Genomic DNA, 24483 nt, shown 5'->3' on the forward strand with positions numbered 1-24483 from the left:
GTTAATTGCAAGGGGAAAATAGAATACTTAGATGGTGGAGAAATCAGATTCTACCTCGATTGGGTAATCAAATTAATGTCACCAGTGAAGCACAGATGTACACAATGTGCCTCCAAATGTGGTACCTGAGAAGGACACCGCACCACCTGTGCAGCATCCCAAACGAGAATGCAGGGACTCTATCTAATCATGAAGAAATATGAGGGACTTCTGTCCCACAAAATAAGGGGCAGTTCATTTTACAAAAAGAGGAGCACTATATTCTTCAAAATTTTAAGGTCATAAAAAATCAAAGAAAGGTTATGGAAATGTTCCAGAATAAAGCAAACTATATAGTTACCTGACAATTATTGCCTCTAGACTGGATCCTACATTGAAGAGGAAAAAGTACTATGAAAGACATCATTAGTTCAACCTAAATATTTGGAATATGGATAGCAGATTAGATGAAAATATTTTATCACTGTAAATTTATGAAGGTGATAACTGAAATGGGGTTATATAGGATAAAATCCCTATTCTTAGGAAAGGTACACCGAAATGTTTAGAGAAAAGGACTATGATACACAAAACTTTTCCTCCAATTTTCAGAAAAAGAACTATGTGTGTGGAGGAAGACAGAGATACTGCAAATGTGTTAAAATGTTAATCACAGGTAAATCGGGGTACAAGGTTATAATTTTTTACAACCTTTTGTAGACTCTTGTAATTTTTTAGTAAACCTTTTATAAATTTTAAATTATTTCCAAATAAAAAGCTAAAACTAAAAGTGAGTCTGTACAGAATCAAAAGCAGCATGTCTCTAAAGAAGAGCCTGTGGAAACGGGCCCAGGGCAGCCTTCACGTAAGAGGCTTCCTGATGTCCCTACTACTGGGTCATTCAGTGATGCCTCCACCTGGGGAAGAGGGAGTGCAATGATTCTAAGGACCACACTGATGACAATCACAGAGCTGAGTAACAGTAACAGCTAAGTTAGGTGTCCTGGGTTACAAGATTGATCCCAATTTATAGAAAATAAAGGTGAAGTTAGAAAGGTAGCCCACAGGAGCTCACAGTTAGCAAGTCTTTGAGATAGGGCCGAAACGTAACATAATTCCAAGTCACTACACTCAACTATGAAGCCACGCTCTTTGGGAACATGGGTTTTTCGATTACAGTTCTTTTCCTCATTTAACACAGAGACTTAGCTAGTTAAGAGTGTGAAACTGCTTTACTATGGTACGTGTCCAGACACCTCAGGGGACATAAATTGGTTGCACTGAAATTAGCCATCCTAAGCCTATTCAGTAAGAAGGGATAAAACAGGTCGTATGTAAACAATGTTTTACTCCCATGTCGCTGACTCAAGCCTATCTCTCTAGGCCTGCCTCTTCGGGACCTTCCAGGCTCATCTCTAGTTAATTATGTCAAATCTGCTTTCTTTACAGACACCCAAATTTCACCATCTGTAGCTGCCTGACCTACCTTTACTCTGTCCCCAAACCCCACCCTCCACCAGTTTCTCTTTGCTAGAGTCACTTAATCCTCCTAGGCATAGCCCAAATCACTCATTCTTGTCTCTCAAGTCTTTCCTAGTTTATATTCATCTGTGGCTGGTAAAACTTGCATCAGATGGTCCTACCTCCATTTTTTTTTTTTTTTTTTGCGGTACGCGGGCCTCTCACTGTTGTGGCCTCTCCTGTCGCGGAGCACAGGCTCCGGACGCGCAGGCTCAGCGGCCATGGCTCACGGGCCCAGCCGCTCCGCGGCATGTGGGATCCTCCCGGACCGGGGCACGAACCCGTGTCCCCTGCATCGGCAGGCGGACTCTCAACCACTGCGCCACCAGGGAAGCCCCTACCTCCAGTCTTTGACAGAGGAGGTTTCCGTGTGGGTCTTAGCTGCCAGGGCCTGACTTAAGACCGACCGCCTGACATAAAAAATTTAGAGAACTTAATGGAAACAGCCAACTCTCATCTTTAAGGGGAGGTGAGTATAACAGATAATCAGGAAAAGTAAAGAAGCCAGAACTATAAAAAAAATTGAAAACTAGACCTTGAATAAATTTGAATATTGATCTCACTAATGAATGTTCCACCCCACGATAAATCTTGATAAAATATGGCGGCCACTCTTCTGTGGCAGAGTATTGCACCAGAGCTCTGGTGAATGCAAGAGCAGCCTTACCTCACATTCTGGAGACGTCTCCAACTGTATCTGACCACTGTAGGAATTAGAGGAAAAAAACGATACAAAGTGGAATTTAAAGCAAAAATATTTCAATGTAAAAAGGTAAAATATATTGTTATAAAAAGGTCAACATACTTTAGTGCAGAGTCTTGTAATTCTAAGTCTTCTGCTGAGTCCACAGGGTAAAAGTTCACAACACTTCTCTCTGTAATATCTGTGCTTAATCTAAAGAGTAAGGGAAAAAAAGTGTTACCAAATGTATTAAACTTCTAATAAATTCTACTGCTTTTAGTCATATATTTAAAAGTTATGTCTATTGTTAAGATTTAATAATGAAAGGTTTATGGTAGAAATTTCAAACTACATGGTATTTCCCCGCCATGTGCCAAATACAATATAATGTAGTTTTAATATAATTTTCCATATGCTTTGGTATCAAAATCCAACTTGTTTGAAATATACTAGTAATTTCTGATAAGGTCATAATATTCATAGGTAGCACACACTAAATTTTATTCTAGAAATTTATTAGTTTACAGAAGCAAGTAAAGTTGTTCTATACTATACTATACACGTACTATATTATGGTATATGTACCAAGGGCATTTGTTTTAACAGGAAGATCTCTTTGATAGACCCTAATACTCTCGATTTAAAAACTAAGAATTTATAAGCAATTTGATATGCATTTTAAATTCTGAAATTGTCTTACAGTTTCTGAATTTCTGTGATTTTAAGAGCTGAACTTTTTTTTTTAAGATCTATAAAATAAGGAATTTCTGTAAGTCATATATACAAGGCATAAAGCTATTTTAAAAAGTAGGGATAAGTTCATATTACACATGCCCATTGAAAATGGTATCAAACCAACAGTCAGAAATCCTTAAGAAACCAACACAAAAGCAAAACAGGATAGCAATATTCAACTCAATTTTTTGATGCTAAGGTTGTGTGAAAGATAAAGCTCTAAAATTTAATCCTGTAATCAGCGGCTTGACTAAAACAAAGAAATCTGGATCTAGGAAATACGAGATAAAGGAAAACCTTAATGTGTACATAAACTTTTTATTACTATTATTCAAAAGCAGCTAGAAATAAGTGACCTCTTGAAGTGCGCTCTCTCTTTATCAGGACAAAAACAGGACTCTTTCTTTATCCCTATCACACTGGCGCAAAGACACGTTATTATCAAGTTAGGATTGTCGTATTTTAATACCTATTTCAGGATGTACAACAAAGACCTGCAACCGCCAAATTAGTGGATTATTGTAGGGAGGAAATTAAATCCCCATAAAGTTTTGCAACGTAAATAATTTTAAAATAGCAATCCATAAAGACGCAAGTCAGCTATCCCTTGGAAGGGTACTCAAGGCTGTTTCCTTCCACGCCCACCATGCTGACTTGCTTGACATCCTTGGTGACTCTTTGCCTCAGACCTTTCCAAGCTGGAGAGTAATCTGCAGATCCTCAGTTCATCCCACTTCTCAGGAAAGATGATGCAACTGAGGTCCGGAGCGGGGAGCCACACCTTCCAGGTCACCCCGATCTTACACTTGGTTCCAGTCCCACATTCCCCGGCCGCTGCCATTTCCATCACACAAGGCTGTTCTTTTTCAATTGGGCCTCACATCGTAATCTCGAATTTGTAAGAAAAGTTTATTGGAAAAGTAATACGAAATGTAGAGATATGAAAACAATATAAAGTTTGAGCCCAAGCGGGGCCTTCTCTCTGTCACACCGTGTCTTCTAGGCTCTGTCCTGGACTCACATTCCCTTCCCATTGATATGCTTGCCCTTGGGAACCTCATCCCCTTACACTACTTCTGTTATAGCAGCACCTTATTGAAAGTAACTTTTAAACCTAAGTCTCGAAGCCCCAGACCTAAACGTCTAGCCGCTGAATGGACGTTGTCACATTGCCACCTTGGATTTTACTCAGCAGGTCCTAAACGGACCCCAACATCCTCCTCCTAAAAACCTGCCGTTCCTCTTGGTTCCCCATCTCAGACGGAGACATGAGGGGTCAGGTCTAAAACACCTTGGACTGTTTGTTCCCTCCCACCCTCACCATCCACTTCAAACAATCACCAGAGGACTACCACCGTACCTACCACTGTGTATCTACAATATTTAAAAGTATAAAGAGTAGTAATTTAGAAATACCCACAGAAAAAAATCCATCTTAATATATTTCTTTCTAGTTTTAATTTTTCCTAAGCTTCTTATACAACTGGGACCTAATTCTATTTATATCGTTGGGATCAAACTTTATGCATTTTTTATTCTATTTATATCATTGTGATCAAACTTTATGCTTTTTTTATACTTTTTAAAGTTAACATTATATAATGAGCAATCTAAGATATAGTGGAAAGTTTAAAAAACATTTTATTAGTCACATATTCCATCTTAATAGTGACCAAAATTTAAGTATCTCCAAATTGTTAGATCATTTCCTTTTTTGCAAATATTTTGCTATTAAAAGTGCCTCTCTCCTCACAATTGCTGTTCATATCTCCTTGTCCCTTAGGATATTTTTTAGAATTAATTCAAAAGTTTTGTATCTATTTTTAGACTATGGCTACAAACTACAAGGATGTCTTCTGGAGTGGTTCTGCCTGTTTACCTTTCCACCAGCAGTTCATTTATTATTTCAAATCTTCACAACACTAAAAGATAAGTACTTATAGCCCGTCTTATAGATGAGAAAACTGGGGTACAGAGAAGTTATATAACTTACCCAGATTCACTGGTATTAGAGACTGGGTTTGCAACCAGTATCTGGTTGATTAAGGTATGTTCTTCTCCATCAATGCTATTTCCACATTCCTTATAATTTCTCTCTCTCTCTCTCCCTCTCTTTTAGGATGTGAAACTCAGCTCTTTAAGGAACACACCTTGGTTAGGTGCTTACTAATAAGCCAGGCCCTGAGCCAAACATTAGGGAGAATTAATCACATTGAATAATCATATTTTTAAACCATCATTACCTCCCCCTACATATAAAAGAAAGTCTCAGCTCCTCCACACAGCATTCGAAGTCACGCCTGCATCACACCCAAAGGTCTCTCTGGTGAGTCTCAGTCCTGGCTTCATATCAGGAGCACTGGTAGAACTTTGAAAAAATAAAAATGGCCAGACCCCCGGCACCACAGGTGGTGTCGGGCACAGTGTCTGTGTTCTGGAACTTCTACGAACGATACTGAAGCAGAGCCAGCACGGAGATCACCTTTTCTGCCTGATATTTTCCAAGCTTGCTCCATTCTTTCTGACCTCTGTACCTTTGCATAAGCTTTTAATTCAATCCAGAATTTGCTTTCTCCTTGAAAATGCCAGCTATTAAAGGCCCAGGTAAAATACTCCAACCTTCAGGAAGGTCAGCCAAGCCACGCTCCCTTCTCCATCTGGGGTCGGGATCTCCTTCATTTCAAGCACTTAAATCAATGACACGTATAAATCACTACTCAAAGCAATGTCTATTACTATAGTTTATGTTCCTAGAAGGAAGAGCTGTGTCTCGTTCATCTTTACATCCCCCAAGGTGCACACTGGAGATCTTTCCGTGCTCTAAGCACTCAGCTAATGTCTGCAGAATGGAAATGCTTTTCAAATCAATTGCTAAAGGTTTCCAGCCATGCTCAACCCGAGCTAGAACTATTCTTTTAGAGTCAGACAATGGTGCTGGTGTACGCTCACTGGCACTCTGGGATTCACTCATCACCCTGTTCATAAATTCCCAGAATGTGGTGTGATTTCCACGCTCACCATATTATCAATACAAGACCACATTATCTTCACGTTTAAATTCCCAGGATCCCTGAATAGTTTACCAGGGATAAGCTTCGGATCTATTTCTCTATTAGTACGGTAGTTATTACCTGATACCAGGTATGCTGCTTTACTGAAAAATATTTTGTCTGTGGGAATTCCGTTATCCTCAGCTAAGAAACCAAAAAATATACCTATATATAAAGTGCTTATTATTGATAAAGACTAATTCAATTAAAAAAATTATCTTGTCACCCAAATCTTTAGAAATACATGATTTAGTTAACATATATTTGGCACCATCAGAAATAAATATGGTAGTTCTTCATAAACCAAGTCTCTCCTTTTTGGAAACTCTCTTATATTTCTCTATTCCAGGGGTTTAAACTTCAAGCTATATAAAATATGCAATTTGACCGTATTTCTGTTGTCTAAGAATTACACAAAAATTGCCCTATGAATTCCACGAAGGGCGAATGAATTTCATGAATGGATGGAAAAGCGGGGAACTGCTCTCAGTCCCTCCAGAAGTTTGACTCTTACTTACGGATCTCGGGAAAACAGGCAGTTAAAATGACTTTTCTTTGTTAGTGGTTAGTGCTAAGCCCATACTGTGTGTATAAATATCTTAAAAACTGAGATAATGTACTCAATAAATTAGTGTACATTACTGACGCCTGAAACCTGGGCCAAGGAAAGACATACACATACCTGTTGGGATCTTGCAGCAAATCCACTGCTTCTCTCAGCTGTTCAATCATTGCTATATTCATGTCCTGGTCTTTGGATGAACTTATTCTGCAACATGAAACCAAGCTTTAGACTGAAAATGATCACTAGAACATGAATAGCACCTAGGCTCTTAAGAACAAACTTATAAAGTCCATCTGACACCGCAAAAATGATTTTTGACAAACTCAACATTTTAGCGAGGATGTGTCAGTACCCTGTGGGGTGGGCTGCCAGAGTGTAGCAGAAAGAGCTGCTGGGTGGGAGGAGCCAGCTAGGCTGTAAGGCAGCTCACACAAAGTCTCAGTGCCCGTGGGCAGTGCTCACCTGTAAAATCAGGGCAATGGACTGGCTGGGTAGTTCTCACGCTGTACTTTCCTGAGCCTGAGGGGTATCCACAGGGGTGCTCAGCTACGGCGGGTCCGCACTACTTCCAATTCCAGTTCAACCAGCCTGGCTCAGTTTTATTGCTTTCATACAACATGGGACTTCAGTGTGGGATTCTGGTTCCCAGGCCAGGCTCGTTAAGCAGCAAAATCACCTAATGGTGCTTAAAAAAATATGCCGGGTCTGATACTCCTAAGTAGATCTGTCTGGGGCTTGGACATTTTCTTAATCAGATGATACTGATTTTACAGGCAGGGTTGGGAACAATAGATATAAGCTTGAGAACGGGGTTTCCAAAGCTTTACACAGTTTAAAAACTCTTTCCCTATAAAATCCTTTTCCTTATAATTCTACGATCAAGCTAGTTCTCCTCGGCATCACAGAAATACATCCAACAAACAGCTGGTTATACTGGGCAGTGATTTGAAAGGAACTCTGCAATATTTTTAAAGGCCAAGAGAGATCTGATCACGGTTACTGCTTTCCACTGCAGAATATAAGCCAATGTCTTTCTGTAAGTGGAGAAACTTTTTTAACAATGGAGTAAATTCTCACTAAGGGGAAAACCCTCATGAGGTCTGATGGACGGTCCAGGCCTACACGCCAGATCATGGAAAACAAAATCCTGGGAACCAAAAACCTACCCTCTGCCATATGGTCCAAACTCAATCCCCCTGAGTGGCAAACCAGTAAAGTGGTTTACCGTCTTGTTAGATGGAGCACTCACGCCCTCCTGTGTAAACCTTTATATGCGATAGAGTAGAAGCGCTGTCCATCTGGTACGAGATCCCAGCCCTCTGTAACCCTGGGGCAAGATAATCGATCTCCCTGTGCCTCAGTTTTGTCATCGGTGAAGTGAGGGATAACAATAGGACTTACAGGATTGTTGTAAAGAGGAAATGAGTTACTACCTGTGAAGTATTTAGGACACTGCCTGGCACGTGGTATTTAATAACTGTTAGCTATTACAATTATTAGACTTAAGACCAAGACATTGAGGTCTATGGTTTTCTCAGATCTTGAACTTGAAGACTCTGGGGAAAGAAGTGGGAACAGGACCACGTATCACTTTAGGTCCAGTTGTCGGCTTGCTCAGAGAAAGGAAAGCAAGCTAGCATCTCTAGTCTAGAAATTCTATCTAATTTCCTGAATCACATTCTACCCACAGCCTCAAATCAGATAAAACTCAAGGCCAAGGAACAGGTATGACCTGGCACAGTATGGCCCCAATACTATGACAGTAAGCATAAGATAGAGGAAAACTTGCAACTTCTGAGCAATATCGTTGAGTAAGGTATCAGGTTGCTCAAAGAAAAGCGGACCAAGATTCTATCAGGACAAGGCTGCCATTGTGCCTTCAACATGAACTTTACAGGATGGTGGCTCGTCACCAGCCTTCGGTACTCACATCCCCCCGGATGGCCAGTGTGCGTCCTCTTCTATCCGTAACAGTTCTTCACAGGTCTCAGTCCTTTCCTGTGGACAGAACACATGGGTCTTCTGAGAGCCACTGGCTGTAACAGTCAACAGTCTAAACCTGCCCTCATCCATATTCACAACAGCCGAAAGGTGGAAACAACCCAAGTGTCCATGAATGGATGAATGGAGAAAACGTGGTCTATACACACAATGGAATATCATTCAGCCTTAAAAAGGACGGAAATTCTAACACATGTTACAACGTAGATGAACCCTGAGGACATTATGCTAAGTGAAATAAGTGAGTCACAGGAAGAAAAATACTGTATGATTCCACTTACATGAGGTTCCTAGAATAGTCAAATTCATAAAGACAGAAAGAAGAATGGTAGTTGCCAGAGGAGAGGGGGGAGGGGATTGGGAAGTTATGGTTTAATGGCAAAGGAGTGTCAGTTTTACAAGATGAAAGAGTTTTGGAGATGGAGTACACAACATTGTTTTGGTTACACAACAATGTGAATGTACTTACCATTGAACTGTATACTTAAAAAATGGCTAAGATGGTAAGTTTTTATGCTGTATGTATTTTGCCACAATTAAAAATAAAATACAATTTTAAAAAAGAAGAAAAGAAAACCTGGCCGAGGACTACAATACCTGTTAACTTAGAAAAGAGTCAGAAATGCAAAGCTTAACTCCATTCATGATTGCCCTCTTAGCACCTCCTGATGCTGACAGATACCTCAGCTGGGCTTGTCAGTCACGTGAGAATGTGCATTCTGATGTTGGTGAGAGAAGCAGTGCGTGTGTGTGTGTGTGTGTGTGTGTGTGTGTGTGTGTGCGTGCGCGCGCGCGCGCGCACGCACCCGCGCACATGCACACTGTTAACAAAAAAGGAAGTATTAACGACAGAAAAATGCCTCAAATTGCATCTAATAGTTTTCACATGTACAACGTGCAGATTTCACTGAAATGCACCCCCCTCTTAATATCCCAAAGAAACACTGCGGTGGGAGGATTTAGAAAGGCGTGTCCCACTGCTGGAACTCCCATGCGAGTCTTTCCATTTTGATCTCTGACACAGAGAAATGCTGCTTTAACTCAGCTGACAGCTAAAACGGAAGCCATCCCCGAAGGGGCAAACATTCCCCTAGCAAGGAAGGAACAACAGGCAAAAGGACTGTTTTCTGTGTCAAAGTCCTGACACTTCATTAACGAACGCAGGCCCAGCCAATTCTCCAGATGTGCCACAGAAAATAAGTCTTTTTCTGAGGAGGTATCCAGCGGCATGATGTCAACCTCTGGCTTGAGAAACACTCAGACTTTTTCTATACAGATTATACTTTTAGTGCATTATAAAATCAATATATAAATGACTGTGCCTCCACCCAAATGCTAGTGCAATTCATGGGTGAAAATATACTACGAGAAACAACCAAGAAAACATGTTCTTATCTCTTCCTGTTGGGTTTCAACTATAGGAGCCATGGGTATTTCCTTCCAATTTTCAGTTTCATAATAAAAAGTAGCCAATAGTAGAAAATACACTTCTTTTCAGTATGCAAAACAGAGGTATCCTGGGTTTCTTTTGCTAAGTTAGATGGTGACACATTTGATGCACATTATTCATGGATTCTGTATTTATGAATTTGCCTCCTTACTAAAATCTATGTGTCACCCCAAAACCAATACTCGTGGTGCTTTTGCAGACACACGCAGAGGTGGTGAAAAACTGGAGTTCCCAACCCCAAAATGCACTTCCCAGCTGAGGCTGAACAAGGTAGCAAGCGACCTGCTTTCTTGTTTCAGCTCTCAGACTGTAAAAAAGTGTCCTTTTCAGAGCCTGTTTAGTATCACATTTTCACAGTTTTGTGCCTTTCGTCGGTGATTTTGCTGTTTAAAATGCCCCCTAGCACAGTACTGAAGTGCTGTCTTATCCTAAGCACAAGAAGGCTATGATATGTTACTGTACCTTACAGAGAAAACACCTGCGTTAGGTAAGCTTCCTTCCCGCATGAGTTACGGGGCTGCTGGCTGCAAGTTCAGTGTTAATGCACTAACAGTACATATTAAATAGGGTGTCTTGAGACAGAAATACACATAAAACCCGGTTATGTACTGACCAGTTGGCAAAAATGTGTGACCAGAGGCTCGCAGGAACCTAACCCTGTATCTCCCGTGGGAGCAACCGTTCAGGATTGGATAATTCAGTGTTTGAGGAAACTATCAAATAGAACTGCTGTGAATAAGGATCCCCCGTAGTTACAAAAGCACGAGATGCTTACTCAGTGGAGAGAAAACAGGATTGTATAAAACACAGAACTCCTGATCGTCGAGGACTGAGTAGTTCAGCACACTGGCTGGCAGTCAAACACACTCTCACAGACTTTCAAAGTGATGCAAGTCAAGGGTAAAATGGGCCTGAATTGAAGCGTACAGCTTTTAGTTGCAGATTTATGTTTTATTTTACTGGTAGCGTGCTTCTCCACTTGCCAACAGAAGCCTCTCGTAGGAGTGGGCGCTAAGGAAACATTTGCTGTAGATTTCTACAACCCATTGGCTCCCCCAGATTCTACACCACAGGACCCACGCTGCAGAGCAGCCATTCCCACGGAGCCCTGTGCATCCTGAAATCTCTAAATCTAGAAGAATTTGCTTTTTTGAAACAGCATGTTTTATTTTACTAATCACTTTAATTGCTTTTCTTCAAGGCTTCCATCTTTACTTTAGACTCTCAACTTAAGATAAACTCTTCATAAAAGAAAGACAAAAGCTCAATTTTCCATGTTTTGCTAACAGGCATCAAATCTGGGAGAGCCTTATGAGAACCACTGGCTGGAGAGTCACAGAATGAGGTTTTTACTTTCGGAAAATGTCTGGCAGCAGCAGGGGCGGGACGCTGGGTGCTCAGCTGGGGTAGGAGGGACTCATGCTGTCCTAAGAATAAGCAATGATAAAGGCTCCACTGAAGTCATGTCAGTGGAGGTGGAGGACAGAGAGGAGGCGGTGGGTGTGAGATATTTTGAAACAAGAACTGATGGATTTAATATACAGAATAAAGAATTAGGTTTTCCACAGATGTATGTCGTATGAGAGGTTCATTATTTTTGTCTTGAGTACACCAGAGTCTCCTACAGTGTACGATTCAGCTGTTTTCCTCCCATTTCCCTTGAAGGTGATGCCCAGAGACGTTCGTTGAGACAGAGCCCAGCCATCCTAACACCATCCTCAGGAAATAAGAACCAGCACCTAGAGACCCCGGGCCTGACTTTAACACAGTAACTCAGAGACCACTGTCTCTCACAAGCCACAAGGAACCTGAATTTCACCGAAAGGATTATCTTCGTGATCCTTGGGTGCCACGACCTGAACCAAAAGGACTGGCAGAAACGTACCAAGGCACCTAATTGTGTCACAAAGTGGAACCTTAACTACCAGGTTTATAAAGGGCTAGTTTTTCTCTTGTTTCTGCCGCTCCTATGACGAAGGTTTGCCTGACAATTTAATGACTTCATCTAACATTTCAATACCTCAGCGCCACTATACCTGTTTATGAATGTGTCCTCAGAGTGACCCTTCTAAAAAGGGAAGACATTCATTTCCAGATTTTAAAAGTCTCCATTTTTCTTCTTTTACTATGAATATACTCCCAAGAAAAACTAACGTACCTAGAATATGTTGAAAAGCATGTGAAACTTTGTTTTACCTTTTTTACTGGATGGTCATGGTAATTCTGATAACTTATACAATGCACTGACTACCAGAGAGCTGAGTCATTTCTGAATACAAAAGAAAATCACCCATATGCACAGACAAATAGAGAGGTACGGATGAAAGGGACAAGCTCCTAATATCGGCAAATAAACACGTCGGACTTTGAGAAGATGTTATAAAGGCCCAAGGAAGGTGGTAGCAAGCTGACATTTAAGGTGATGGATTGGTAACCTTGAACATAAATTCTAAGGCGCCAAACAGAAGTAAATAAGTTAAAAAATTATTATCCTCCACTTGCCTTAATATAGTTTATAAATTCCGAATGGAGAATGTCTGTTCCATGGGAAAATCGGTCTCTTTCTTCTCCTGAGTTCTCATTGTCACTCACAAGGGAAGGCGCTGGTTGAAATTCCTGATGAAATTCTCCTATTAGGAAAATATAGAGAGAGATAGAAAGCTTGATTTCATAAACAGATAAGCAAAACACAGATGACTGTAAAATACATCACCTAGTTTTTCAGTCTTCTCCCTGACCTCTTCTGGAGGTATACGAATGACCCAAGTTTTCTCCTTCCAAAAGGATGTGAGGAAAAGGTGAAAAATGGAGGAAGAAGAGGAAGAAAAGTAAAAGAAATGGAAAACCCCAAATCAAATGAACTTCAAAGTCAAGGCCCCTATATGGCTTAGTTCCTTATGAAAGAAATGAAATTTCCTCTTATTTTTTTTAAGGAACAGAGAATAGAAAGTATAAAAGAGGGCTTTTTGTGCTCTCAGCAACGTGTGACAAGTAAGTATTTCAAACTCAAAATTCCGTAGTTACCGAACAACTACTAAACGGCAGGTAAAATACCAAACATTTGGCGGATTTAAAAAATTAGTGAATGGGACTTCCCTGGTGGCGCAGTGGTTAAGAATCCGCCTGCTAATGCAGGGGACATGGGTTCAAGCCCTGGTCCGGGAAGATCCCACATGCCGCGGAGCAACTAAGCCCATGTGCCACAACTACTGAGCCTGTGCTCTAGAGCCCGTGAGCCACAACTACTGAGCCCGCGTGCCACAACTACTGAAGCCCGCACGCCTAGAGCCATGCTCCACAACAAGAGAAGCCACCGCAATGAGAAGCCTGTGCACCGCAACGAAGAGTAGCCCTCGCTCGCCGCAACTAGAGAAAAGCCTGCGTGCGGCAACAAAGACCCAATGCGGCCATAAATAAATAAATAAATACATTTATTTTAAAAAAAAAAATTAGTGAACAACTGCAAGGAAGAGTGTGGGAAAGGACTAAAATAAGGACCCAAAATCATAACAACAAAAGAAGTGACTATGATGAGAGCCACATGGAGGGGAAAGCACAGAGCTCATCCAACAGGTCTGTGTTCTAGATGGTGCAGGAGAGGTGAAAGGAGGAAAAGCAGATCTCTTCTCTCTGATCTGGACACTGGGAAAGAAACAAGTAGGACCACAGCACCTTCAAGGACTCCTAGCCAGCAAAAAATACCCACTTCTAGAACAGAGGGGTGAAAAACTGGTGACAAATGATATAATTCTTTTATTTTAAAATATTTGCCTAAAACAGAGGGGAGAACAGAGGGGAGAAAAACTGGTGACAGAGGGGAGAAAAACTGGTGACAAATGATATAATTCTTTTATTTTAAAATATTTGCCTAAAACACTACCTCTTATACTGCATATATTGTTACAAAGCTTATCTAAATTACTAAAGTGGCAGTCATATTTTTGCATAATGTATACAGTTATAGTTGGGGACAACGTATGGTTCCAATCATCATCTCAGATAAACAAATGCTAACCTTAAAAACCTGAGCATAATAAGTGAAAGCAAACACTAGAGTGTGAGTTGGTTTAAACAGTTCTCCCGTCACTAGGGAGGGCAAGGCAAACTATTAGGGAGATAATCTGCATATTAATCTAGTTCTATACTATCCACACGTCATCAAACAGTGCCACAAATGTAAACATTACATTTTACAATTTACTTAAAAGTCACTGAATAAACAGAAGCAGTCAAATTACTGTCATAATGTAATCGAATGAGGGCTACTCACCAAGGTATGAAGTGTATTACCAGGATTTTAAAGTAGGCAAGACGTAGTGTTCAGTGATCATCTGGTGATTATCAAAGAATCACAGGCTTTTAGAGCTACACAAAACGTTACAAATCACCTCATCTAATCATCTCATTTACAGGTGAGAGAATTAAGGTCAACTGACTTGTTCAAAGTCAAGTAGATTCCTGGGCACACATCCCAACGACACTTCCCACCCTTGCATGTAGTTAGACGTGACCCCTGGCCTGTGAAAGGCCCAGCCCACGCTTTCCGCGTGGCTGGTAAAGTTCTGTTTCTCTAACTGGGAGCTGGACCCTTTGAATGGGATTCCTGGAGCGAACCTCCATGCTCTTTCCCCTTTAGCTCGAAACAGATGGACTTGGAAATACAAATTAATATAAATTAAAGATGCCTGGGAGTCACTAACTCCCCTTTGGACTTACTTTGCATTGTGTTAAGTCAATGAAATTTGGGGATTTTATGTGTTACAATAGCTAGAGTTGTCTTAAACAGTATATCTACACATCAATTTTTTTTTCCAATAATGGATTTAAAGAATCTTAAATAAATCTTCACAATGAGAATAGTTCTACTATTACTAGCTACGTGACCACTGGCAAGTTAGTTAAACTGAGACTCACCTATAGAATGGAGATGATTAGAGTATCCACCTCAGAGTTTTGAATTTTAAATGAGATGACCTTCACAGATTAGCACAGTGCCTGGGGCATATGAAATGCTCGATAAACATTAACTACTACGGTTGCCATGTTTCCGCATATTTTAAACATAGCATTTGAAACTTAAAAACAAGCTTTTTCTCCCCATCCTTCATTCTCAGACCTTTAACTGGACTAAGGCGATGGCAGGAGTCCTCCTTGATCTGTTGTTCTTCTTCCATGATATTTGACATTGGCACGTTGAGGCTAACGGTGTCTTCATCAGAAGGCTGAAAAGAAACAGGACACTGCCTCATTCAAGGGAGAAGTGTTATCAATATAGATTAAGAGAATGCTACATGATTAAAAAAATATATACTGTGATTCTCACAAACATAATATGGAGTAAAAGACACCAAAGGACAATACCACTTATGTAAGGCCAAACATGGGCATAAATAATCCATGGGGTTTGAAGTCAGGATAGCGGCTGCTCTTAGGTTAGGGGCGTGGGCGCAGGATGGGGGCTTTGTGGGTGGCTGGTAAAGTTCTGTTTCTCTAACTGGGAGCTGGTAATGAGTGCGTTCACTTTGTCCAAATACGTCAAGCTAACACTCATGTACTTCTCTGTACATATGTTTCGAGCTGAAATTTTTTCAGGTACCTGATGATATTTTCAAACCTAAGAGCCACAGTCAGAGCACTGAGAAGGACTGAGGAACACCTGAGAGAACAAAGAAATAACTGGAAATACACTACCATACCAGCCCTAAGTCTAATCGATCGTTTCAATAGTAATGATGCTCTGAGATCTGACAACACAAATTTACCGAAACTATTTAAGGCTTCATGTGGCCAGTCCCAGAGAGCAGGCAGTCAGCCTCTGGGACAACATCTCATTTGTTTCCAGTGCATCTTACACGCAACATCAAGCTTCAGTTTCTTTCCCTGTTTAGGCTGAGGAAGCTGCTTTAAATATATAAGAAGCTGCTTTAAATAGATAATATATTAGTACTTAAAAGGAACAGGGGTTCTGTGCAGTTTTCAAAATAATGCTTCGATTTAGTAATCAGAGTTAGTTCTCCCTGGGGGTCTTGTTTCCCACACTAACTGATGAAGTTTCTTCAGATAATCTATGATTCTGTCACAAATGAAATATGAAGCCTCATTTATTTTCCTATGTCTCCGTTTTAGCGTCGCTATTTCACGAAAAACTTTTCAAAATCACAGGGATCAGGAACCTCCACAGAGCACGTTTCTGTGGCTTTGCTTCTAAACTCCTGAGGCTATAATTTTTCACAGCACAGTGTTCATTTACTTTTGGACACGTGCACAGATTGTTCAGAAACTGGCAGAAAACAAATGTACATTTCATTCGTTGCACAGCTATTCACTGAGCCTCACATTTTTTTGCTTGTTTATCTGAGTGACAAATGCTTAACCAATCAGAGTGACAAATGCTAAATCAACCAATGGCAACAGCGAGAGAAAGGAATCAGGTGTGACTTCTGAACCCCACAATGAGACGTAAGCAGGAAGCAAGACTGACTGACCACAGATAATAAAATATTTGCCAAATAAAGTGAAAATAGAAAGCTACACAGAATAATCCAGAACCCTTATCCTTGTAAAAACAAACATTTCTAGGAGGTGTTCTCAGGTAAGGAGGCCACAATGCAAGACAAAAAAAAAAAAAAAAGCCAAAGGGAAAACGTACACACTTCATTCTGTTGAACATAATCCTTTCTGTAGTCCTTCCTTCCACCCTCCTCCCATCTTAAAAACTTATTAGCAAAATTCCAAGATATGCACCTAGTTAAAAGGAAGAAAATAAACCCTTGGCCTCCTTTTAGAATATTAGCATCCTACTTATACTAAGTGAGAACAAAAGGATAATGAAGTTCTTTGTGTAATGTTTTATTAATGAACTTAATTATCCTTAGAAGGCAGATAAAGGATAAAGCAGAGTCTGTTTTAATTTAACAGAAACTAAGCTCGGGTGAGTAATTTCTGAAACAAAGGGCTATTTCAGGGGACTTACGAGTTTTAATAAAGTTAAGGGAGTAGAATTAAATACAACTTGTAAAGCAATGTGTTGAGTATTTTCTCCCCCAGGGAATCATAGTAAACTATTCATGTAGGTTCATGAGGGTAATTTTATTTTATTGATGCTGGCCTTCTTTTTCTGCCTACTACTCTTCTTCCTTTTGAAATATTCTGTATTAGAAAGCTTTTAAGGTATCCTAGTGCTTTATGAAGTATTTTGTGGAAAATAAATTCGAATATCTTAGCTACATATTAAACCTCAAAGGCCTTAAGAGAACAGGGAAAAGGCAATTTTCCTGGACTTATATATAGTAAAAATGTGGATTTCTTAGACAGGGTAATTGACCTACTAAGTACATCTTCAAAGAGTATTACAATGTTTCAAAACTCAATAACCACAAAAACTCAGTAAGTTCCCTCAAAAAAGGAAGGCCTGACAATACATACATCCCCTACTCCAGCTATCCCTCCTAGCTCTGCTGGTCAATAAACCCCATTTAATGGTTTATTAGTGACAGATTTTAGGGAACCTAATAGACTATACATAAGATAACAAATGTTCTAACTGAGCTATATATAACCACTTTACAAAGCTCCAGTGTGGGAGGCCTCTTAGCTCACAAATAACCAAACTTATATCCAATTATCTGAAAACAACACAATCTAAGAATTTCAGGAAAACAAATATTGATATAAAAACTACGGCTACTCAAAAATGCATTTCCTGTGGGTAAAATGCAATGTACATTTATAGTGGGAAGCAGCCGCATAGCACAGGGAGATCAGCTCGGTGCTCTGTGTCCACCTAGAGAGGTGGGATAGGGAGGGTGGGAGGGAGACGCAAGAGGGAGGGGACGTGGGGATATATGTATACGTATAGCTGATTCGCTCTGTGATGCAGCAGAAACTAACACACCATTGTAAAGCAATTATAATCCAATAACGATGTTAAAAGAATGCAATGTACATTGGATTCCTTAACATTTATGCAGGCATATAACAACTTTTTCCTGAGTTACTCTGTCACTTAAAAACAAACGTATTTATTAAAATGCCTTCCGGGTTCTTGCACACCACTTAGTCATTTCATAATATTTATTAAGCATGCAAGAATATTCCAGATAATGTGAGGGGTGTGGTAGGAGGGGAAGGAGATAGGGACTCTATTCTTGAGACATTTCCAAAACATTAAAGATTCAGAAAAAGCTAACAACAGTTAATATTTACATAACAGAGGATTTCAAATAACTATCACAAGCATCACCACATGTTCTCATGCAACTGCCTTTTATCCGAAAGGAGTACAGCAAATGCAGGTAGATATATCTAGGAGCACAAAAGGAAAAAAATCTGATCACGACTTTACCTCTGTGGCAGATAATCGCTTGTCTCCATTATCACTCCCAACGCCCGAGTCAGAATCCTTCTTGCTGGGTTAGATGCCATCGATATTGAATTCATTTAGAAAAAATTAAAATCACAAAGTTCACAACAAGAGACATCAACTTATATTCAAATAACGACTTTACTAAACAAATTTTTATTATTACCAAAAGACAACAAATACGCCCAGTATTGAAAGTTGTTAAGACAAGGGCCTAATGAAAATCAGATACTTGTACCGTCTAAATATGGTACAAGATAAATTCTTGGTGTTCAGAGTTTCATGGATTTATACTCTACCTGAGTGGCCTGTTCTTTGACACAGTTAATAATTTTCTTATTTTATTGATTCTAGCATATGAAAAAGCAAAAACTACCAATTGCTTTTACCTCTTAGGTTATGAAATTTCCTAACTTTCAATAATTCTGTAAACTTTTATTCAGTGACTAAATAAATTTGATAGTATGTTTAAAACAATAAAGTAATGAATACATATTTTAAGCATTATATAAAGGTACCATTAGGGTAGGCTGAGATTTTAAGTCACTACAGTATATTTACTTTTTTTAGTAAAAAGTTCAAGGAAGATTTCTGCAATGAAGACATTTCAAAAACAACCTGCATTTCTACAAGTGTGTTCAGTGTGAGAATTTTGTTCTCCGAAAATTCAAGGCCCAGTTTACACCCCAAAATGGCCAAGCACATGTTAAATGATTCTAAAACTTCCATTCTGAACAGGAAATGGCAAAAACTATGCACAGTGCATTTTTAAAAGACAATTAAAAAAAATAAAGTCTGCATTTTTTCTTAACAATGTTCTGGAAGCATATTAAAAATTAACTTAAAAAACCATGTCTCTAACACAACATCGTAAATCAACTATACCCCAAAAAATTTTTTTAAAAAAACAACAAAAAACCATGTCTCAGTTTGATGTGGTTGTTTTAAATGATAGGTAAAAAATACATATATTTATATTATAGATCTTATTTATAATATGTGCACACACCCATATGTTGCACTCAGGAAGGACTGATTCTTGATTAGGAGAGGGTAGTTGAAACCTGCCAAAATGTTATCAACAGCATCAATTTTCCCTTTTTTATTCCAAAAGTGTTCGAGACTCTGATGTATAAATCTGCATTGGCTGAGTGAAACAAAAGGATTTTTGGAGTTAGTTACCTGGAGCGCCTTGGCCTAAGCAAACTCTAAACGGGGGCTTCTAGCCGAGGGGGGTCACACTCACCCGTCTTCCACGTGCTGGTGTAAATGTGGCCTCTCTATGGTGTGGAGATAAAGGGAGTCGGTTGTCTTAATCTGGCATGCTTGGATGCTGAGATACTTAAATATGTGCACTTTGCCCTTAGTGCAAATCTATGGAGAAATTAATTATAAATATTTTTAACGGCAAAACAAAATGTAAACACTAGACATCTCACTCTGTATCATTTAGTTTTTGCATTTTCACTTTAAGTAACACGTCAACGATGACCACCAAATTTGACCTCTCCAAAACAGGTAAGATTTTAGGCAATCATTTCCTCCAAGTTCTACTTCAATAGAAAACCATGTTCAAGAAATTTCTAGTTTCTCTTGCACTAAACCGCAAAATTCTAAGAGAAATACATTTAAGTATAAATAGTGTAAAACGTACATACGTCAGATAACTAACCTGGTAATGTTCCAATTCTGAAAGCATATATACTTCATTCTGTTCTCACATAGTTTAATATTTGAGCTTGAATCTTGTCTCTAAATGACTGACAATATTTTAAAATGGTTAAACTCTAGTTTCCAGCTAACTTCAATGTAAGGAATCTATTACTCCTTTTGTAATCCATACACTCCATGAAAAAATTTCAAATGCACGTACAAAATGATAAACATAATAACTGAATAAGTGAAATCATCAAACATCATAATTCTGGGATTGCAGTGACCAGACAGTGAGGCAAATGGTGGTAAACAATTTTGGTGTCACAGAAGACAACATACTGCAGTCAGATTCACACGAGGTTTCATTTTTTAAGAGATTGTGACTGTTTATGATCGTATCCATACATTAATTCTGCAAAATATCAACGAACCAGTTCTGCTGAGAGTTGCTTAGATGCTATTGATAGCCTATCCCCCCGGCAACAGCTTCGCTGTGAGACCCCTCACCTGTGCTGGAGGAGACTGCAAAGGGTTATTCTCAAGCAGTAATACTTGCAGCTGCTTCATCTCTCTAAAACAAATGGGAATCACGAGCACTTTATTGCAGGAAAAGTCAAACTTTACCAAGGGAAGATCTACTAGTTCTAAAAGAACAGGGGGAAAAAAAAAAAAAAAAAAAAGAAAGAAAGAAAGAAAAAAAAAACTCAGAAAGCAACAAGATTAAATGGCTAAACACATTCAAAAATTTTCTGCTTATCTGGAAATATATCATTTAGCATAATTAAAACCAAGTTGTGTATTAGGAATATAAGTTATGTATATATAATACTTTACTAAAGAGGAGAGGAAAGCTTTCATTGGGGGCCCAACAATTTTTAATTTGTTGTTATTTCTGATACGAGCTGGAAACACTTGACGTATATAACACCTATTGTTTAAAAAGGCTTTTTTTCCAGTGAAACAATCACATAAGCCACACCACACAAGATATGCTTATGTTTTAACTTCAAGCTGTTTTCAAACAGCTTGCTAGCTTATGAATGATATGTTAATTACACCATATTCTTCTGCGTTCCATGTATGTGGGCTGGCAGAACCTCAGAACGAATTACTAGAAATATGTTCTTGATTGTTTAACTCCACTTTAGAAAAGAAATGCTATCAAATTTGGAACTCTGCAACAGACCCTGTAATCCTGATTTGATTAGGCTTTATTCTACTGCTTTAAAAAAGTCCTCTGTAGCTCCACAAACAAGACAGAACATTATATTTAGCTTAAAATCCCCACCCAGTGGCATAGCAAACACTCAGTAATTTCAAGTATTCCAACCGACATTGGCAGCTGCAAGAAACGAAGTCAAATATATTCCATAGAGCAAAGACGCTGAGCAATGCCAGAGTAGGGTGACACGGAGCAAACCACCAAGATCTGAGAGGCTTGAGAGGGTGAGAGGCTACAGAGGGTTCATTTCAGAACGGGCCTCACGTTTATTATGAAACCTGGTAAGGGAGGATTCACGGTGCTTTCAAATACTCAAGGAATTCCCAAGCAGATGAAGGGCAGGGACTATAGGAAGAAGAGGAACAGAAAGCGGTGACCTGGAGAAAGAATTCATACTCTCCCTCCGCTCCCCCTGCACTGCTGGAGGGTTTTCACGTGACTCAGCTACACTACTTCACGTTCCCCCAACAAAGGTTCACTTAGCAACCAGTCTCTGCAAATTCAACTCGCTCTGGGTGTGGAAGGGACTTTCCTTCTTTCATACCTTAGTGAACTACTTTGTATTAGAGAAAAGAGTCATGAGATTGAAATGCAAGGACAAAGACACAGGAGCATCAGCTCAGCAGCTCCCAAACTCAGGTCCATGATAGGCAGGCGGCTGTGTAACAGAAACTCAGGATGTGTCTTTTTAAATCTTTTTTATTGAAGCATAGTTGATTTACAATGTTGTGTTAGTTTCAGGTGTACAGCAAAGTGATTCAGTTATACATATATATGTGTATATATATTCTTTTTCAGATTCTTTTCCATTACAGTTTATTATAAGATATTGAATATAGTTCTCTGCCAGGTCTTTATTGTTTTTCTATTTTTTATATAATAGTGTGTATCTGCTAGTCCCAAACTCCTAATTAATCCCTCCCCCACTTTCCCCTTTGGAAAGCATAAATTTGTTTTCTATATCTGAGTCTGTTTCTGTTTTGTAAATAAGTTCATCTGTATCATTTTTTAAGATTCCACATCTAAGTGATATCATATATTATTAGTCATTCTCTGTCTGACTGACTTCACTTGGTACGATAATCTCTAGGTCCATCCATGTTGCTGCAAACGGCATTATTTCATTCTTGTTTATGGCTCAGTAGTATTCCACTGTGTGTGTGTGTGTGTGTGTGTGTGTGTGTGTGTGTGTGTGTGTGTACACACATTACATCTTCTTTATCCATTCATCTATTGATGGACATTTAGGTTGCTTCCATGTCTTCGCTATTGTAAACAGTGCTGCTATGAACATTGGGGTGCGTGTATCTTTTTGAATTGGAATTTTCAAACTAGAATTTTTGAATTCTGATTCAAATTGCATGTGTACTTTTTAAATTGCCCCAAGTAATTCTCTGCTCAAACTCAGCTCTCCCACCAATAGCGGGATAAGTGATTTGCCTCAGATCTCACTCGTCCTGGTTGCCTTGAAGAAGCACATGGAGAGCAGTGGGAGGTGAAGAGAGGAGGTGAAGCCAGAGGATGGCATGGAATCAAGGAAGTCAAAGGGGAAGGGAAAGTAAGATCTTTCCAGTTAATGGTTCGTTTTGAAAACGGGGCTGAGAATTAGGGGGACTGTATGTAAAAAGAGTATCTCCTTGCTAGAACTTCCAGTAATATGAACCCATCTCTCTGATGGCTAACTTGACTCCCTCAAGTTAGGCTGGCAAATCAGGGGTGACTGCTTTTCAGCAATTTGCCACTTAAAATGAAGACTTTTAAGCAAGACTAGAGAGCTAAGTGCTTGGAAGACACAGCAGGAGTGGAAGGAAGGCGACTTACAGTTAAATAAAGTAAGAAATGGTTTTTATAATGACAATTCCTTTTAGTGCCTGTTGGGGACACAATTACCATCTTAGTTTAGGAAAGCTAGAATCTGACATTTTCACAACAAGGAAACGAAGGAGAAAATGATAACTCCAGCTCAGAAAAAGCCAAAGAGACAGAGCAGGAAAAAAGGCGTAAGAGAAAAACTAAAAAGAAAAATGAATCCCGCTCCTCTTTCTCCATTGCAAAGAGGGGCAATGAAGGACTCCTTTAATGTTCTGTCCATTCTGGTGCCAGAAAGAACAAAATAGAGTCTCCCTGTTGCATTAGTTGTAGTATACCCACCGCAAGATTGATGTGGGCAATTAGGCCACAAACTTTTCCCCCCCTCCTCAAACTGAAAGCATATGAGGAGGGGTACTAAAGAGGAAAAACAAGTGAGTAAATATGAAAAGTCTTTAAATTCACTGCCTGAGAGCATTATCAATGCTCTTTTGTTAACAGAGTTCTCCAGAGTAAAGCAAAAAGAAACCTGATATCCAGGAAATTATTTTTTTTAAAAGAAGGTTTTCCAGTGAACTGACATTTTAGCTCCGAGTGTATATTAAAATATTAAGCCTGAGAAAACATAATTATGAAAAGTATAGAAATTTGTGTGTGATCTTTTTAGGAGAAGGAGTGTTTTTAAGTTAAGCGAGCAACGAGTGGTGAGAGAAACAAATATCTTGATTTTACAGATGCACTTTCTTCCCACATGTTTCTAAACCATTACTGGAAACGCTTAAGTGATTACATTAATTTTTTCTTCTGAAAACAAGAGTTCAATAATTTGTGATGACTTCTCAATGATTAACCTAAGAGCTTAAATTTAGATGAAGGTTTGCTTTAATGTTATGAAAGGCTGTATGATTATGAATTTGCTGTTAGTTAGAGTTTTCTCTTTATACTTGCTCAAGCCAAGAAAAACAGTTTCATCCATCCAGGACTGGAACCGCACAATGACACAATGAAAAATCAGTGTTTTTATACCAAGTCATCTCAAGTAATAAAGTAATAAATCTTTAGGCCGAGATAGTTTCTAACTCTTCTTCTTTAAATACTAGGCAGCATGAGAAAGGTGAAGACGGCAGATAACACTTAAAACTCCCATCTATAGAGCACATTACATGTTATAAAGTTCTTTCCCTTTCTTGAGCTCCATTTTCTTGCCTTGAATAATGAAGCACTTCAAGCCGAAGACCATGAAGCAGGAAGAGAATAATAAAAATCAGGCAGCTCTCAAATAGCTGCATTAGAGTCAGACTAACCAAATGCTGACTGTTCCCAAATATACCCTTTAGCTTATCAGGCATCCTAATGTGCTTAAATGAAGATGATAGAAACCAATGTGATCTCTGAGAACCAGAGGATGTTTTGGAGAAAGCATACAGTGCCCTGCTGCTCATCAACTCATT

The 24483-nt window shown here is 39.2% G+C and overlaps 1 protein-coding gene across 5 annotated transcripts in view; it reads right to left on the reverse strand.

Annotated features, from left to right (window-relative positions):
• LRCH1 (leucine rich repeats and calponin homology domain containing 1) overlaps positions 1-24483 on the reverse strand; it is a 192928-nt gene that overhangs the window by 38337 nt on the left and 130108 nt on the right. For 3 of the 5 annotated variants that reach the window (XM_082859637.1, XM_082859640.1, XM_082859638.1), the window contains exons 5-14: positions 20509-20645; positions 19592-19719; positions 19355-19492; positions 18328-18391; positions 15100-15205; positions 12486-12613; positions 8463-8530; positions 6650-6736; positions 2306-2395; positions 2168-2204 (exon numbers count right to left, since the gene is read on the reverse strand). In XM_082859637.1, coding sequence (XP_082715763.1) covers positions 2168-2204; positions 2306-2395; positions 6650-6736; positions 8463-8530; positions 12486-12613; positions 15100-15205; positions 18328-18391; positions 19355-19492; positions 19592-19719; positions 20509-20645 — 983 coding nt within the window. The remainder of the gene's footprint in view (positions 1-2167; positions 2205-2305; positions 2396-6649; positions 6737-8462; positions 8531-12485; positions 12614-15099; positions 15206-18327; positions 18392-19354; positions 19493-19591; positions 19720-20508; positions 20646-24483) is intronic. The other 2 variants (XM_082859639.1, XM_082859641.1) reach the window with 1 other exon arrangement.

This window comes from Leucopleurus acutus, assembly GCF_964270905.1.
Source record: "Leucopleurus acutus genome assembly, chromosome: 18".
NCBI classification, from domain to species: Eukaryota; Metazoa; Chordata; class Mammalia; order Artiodactyla; family Delphinidae; genus Leucopleurus; species Leucopleurus acutus.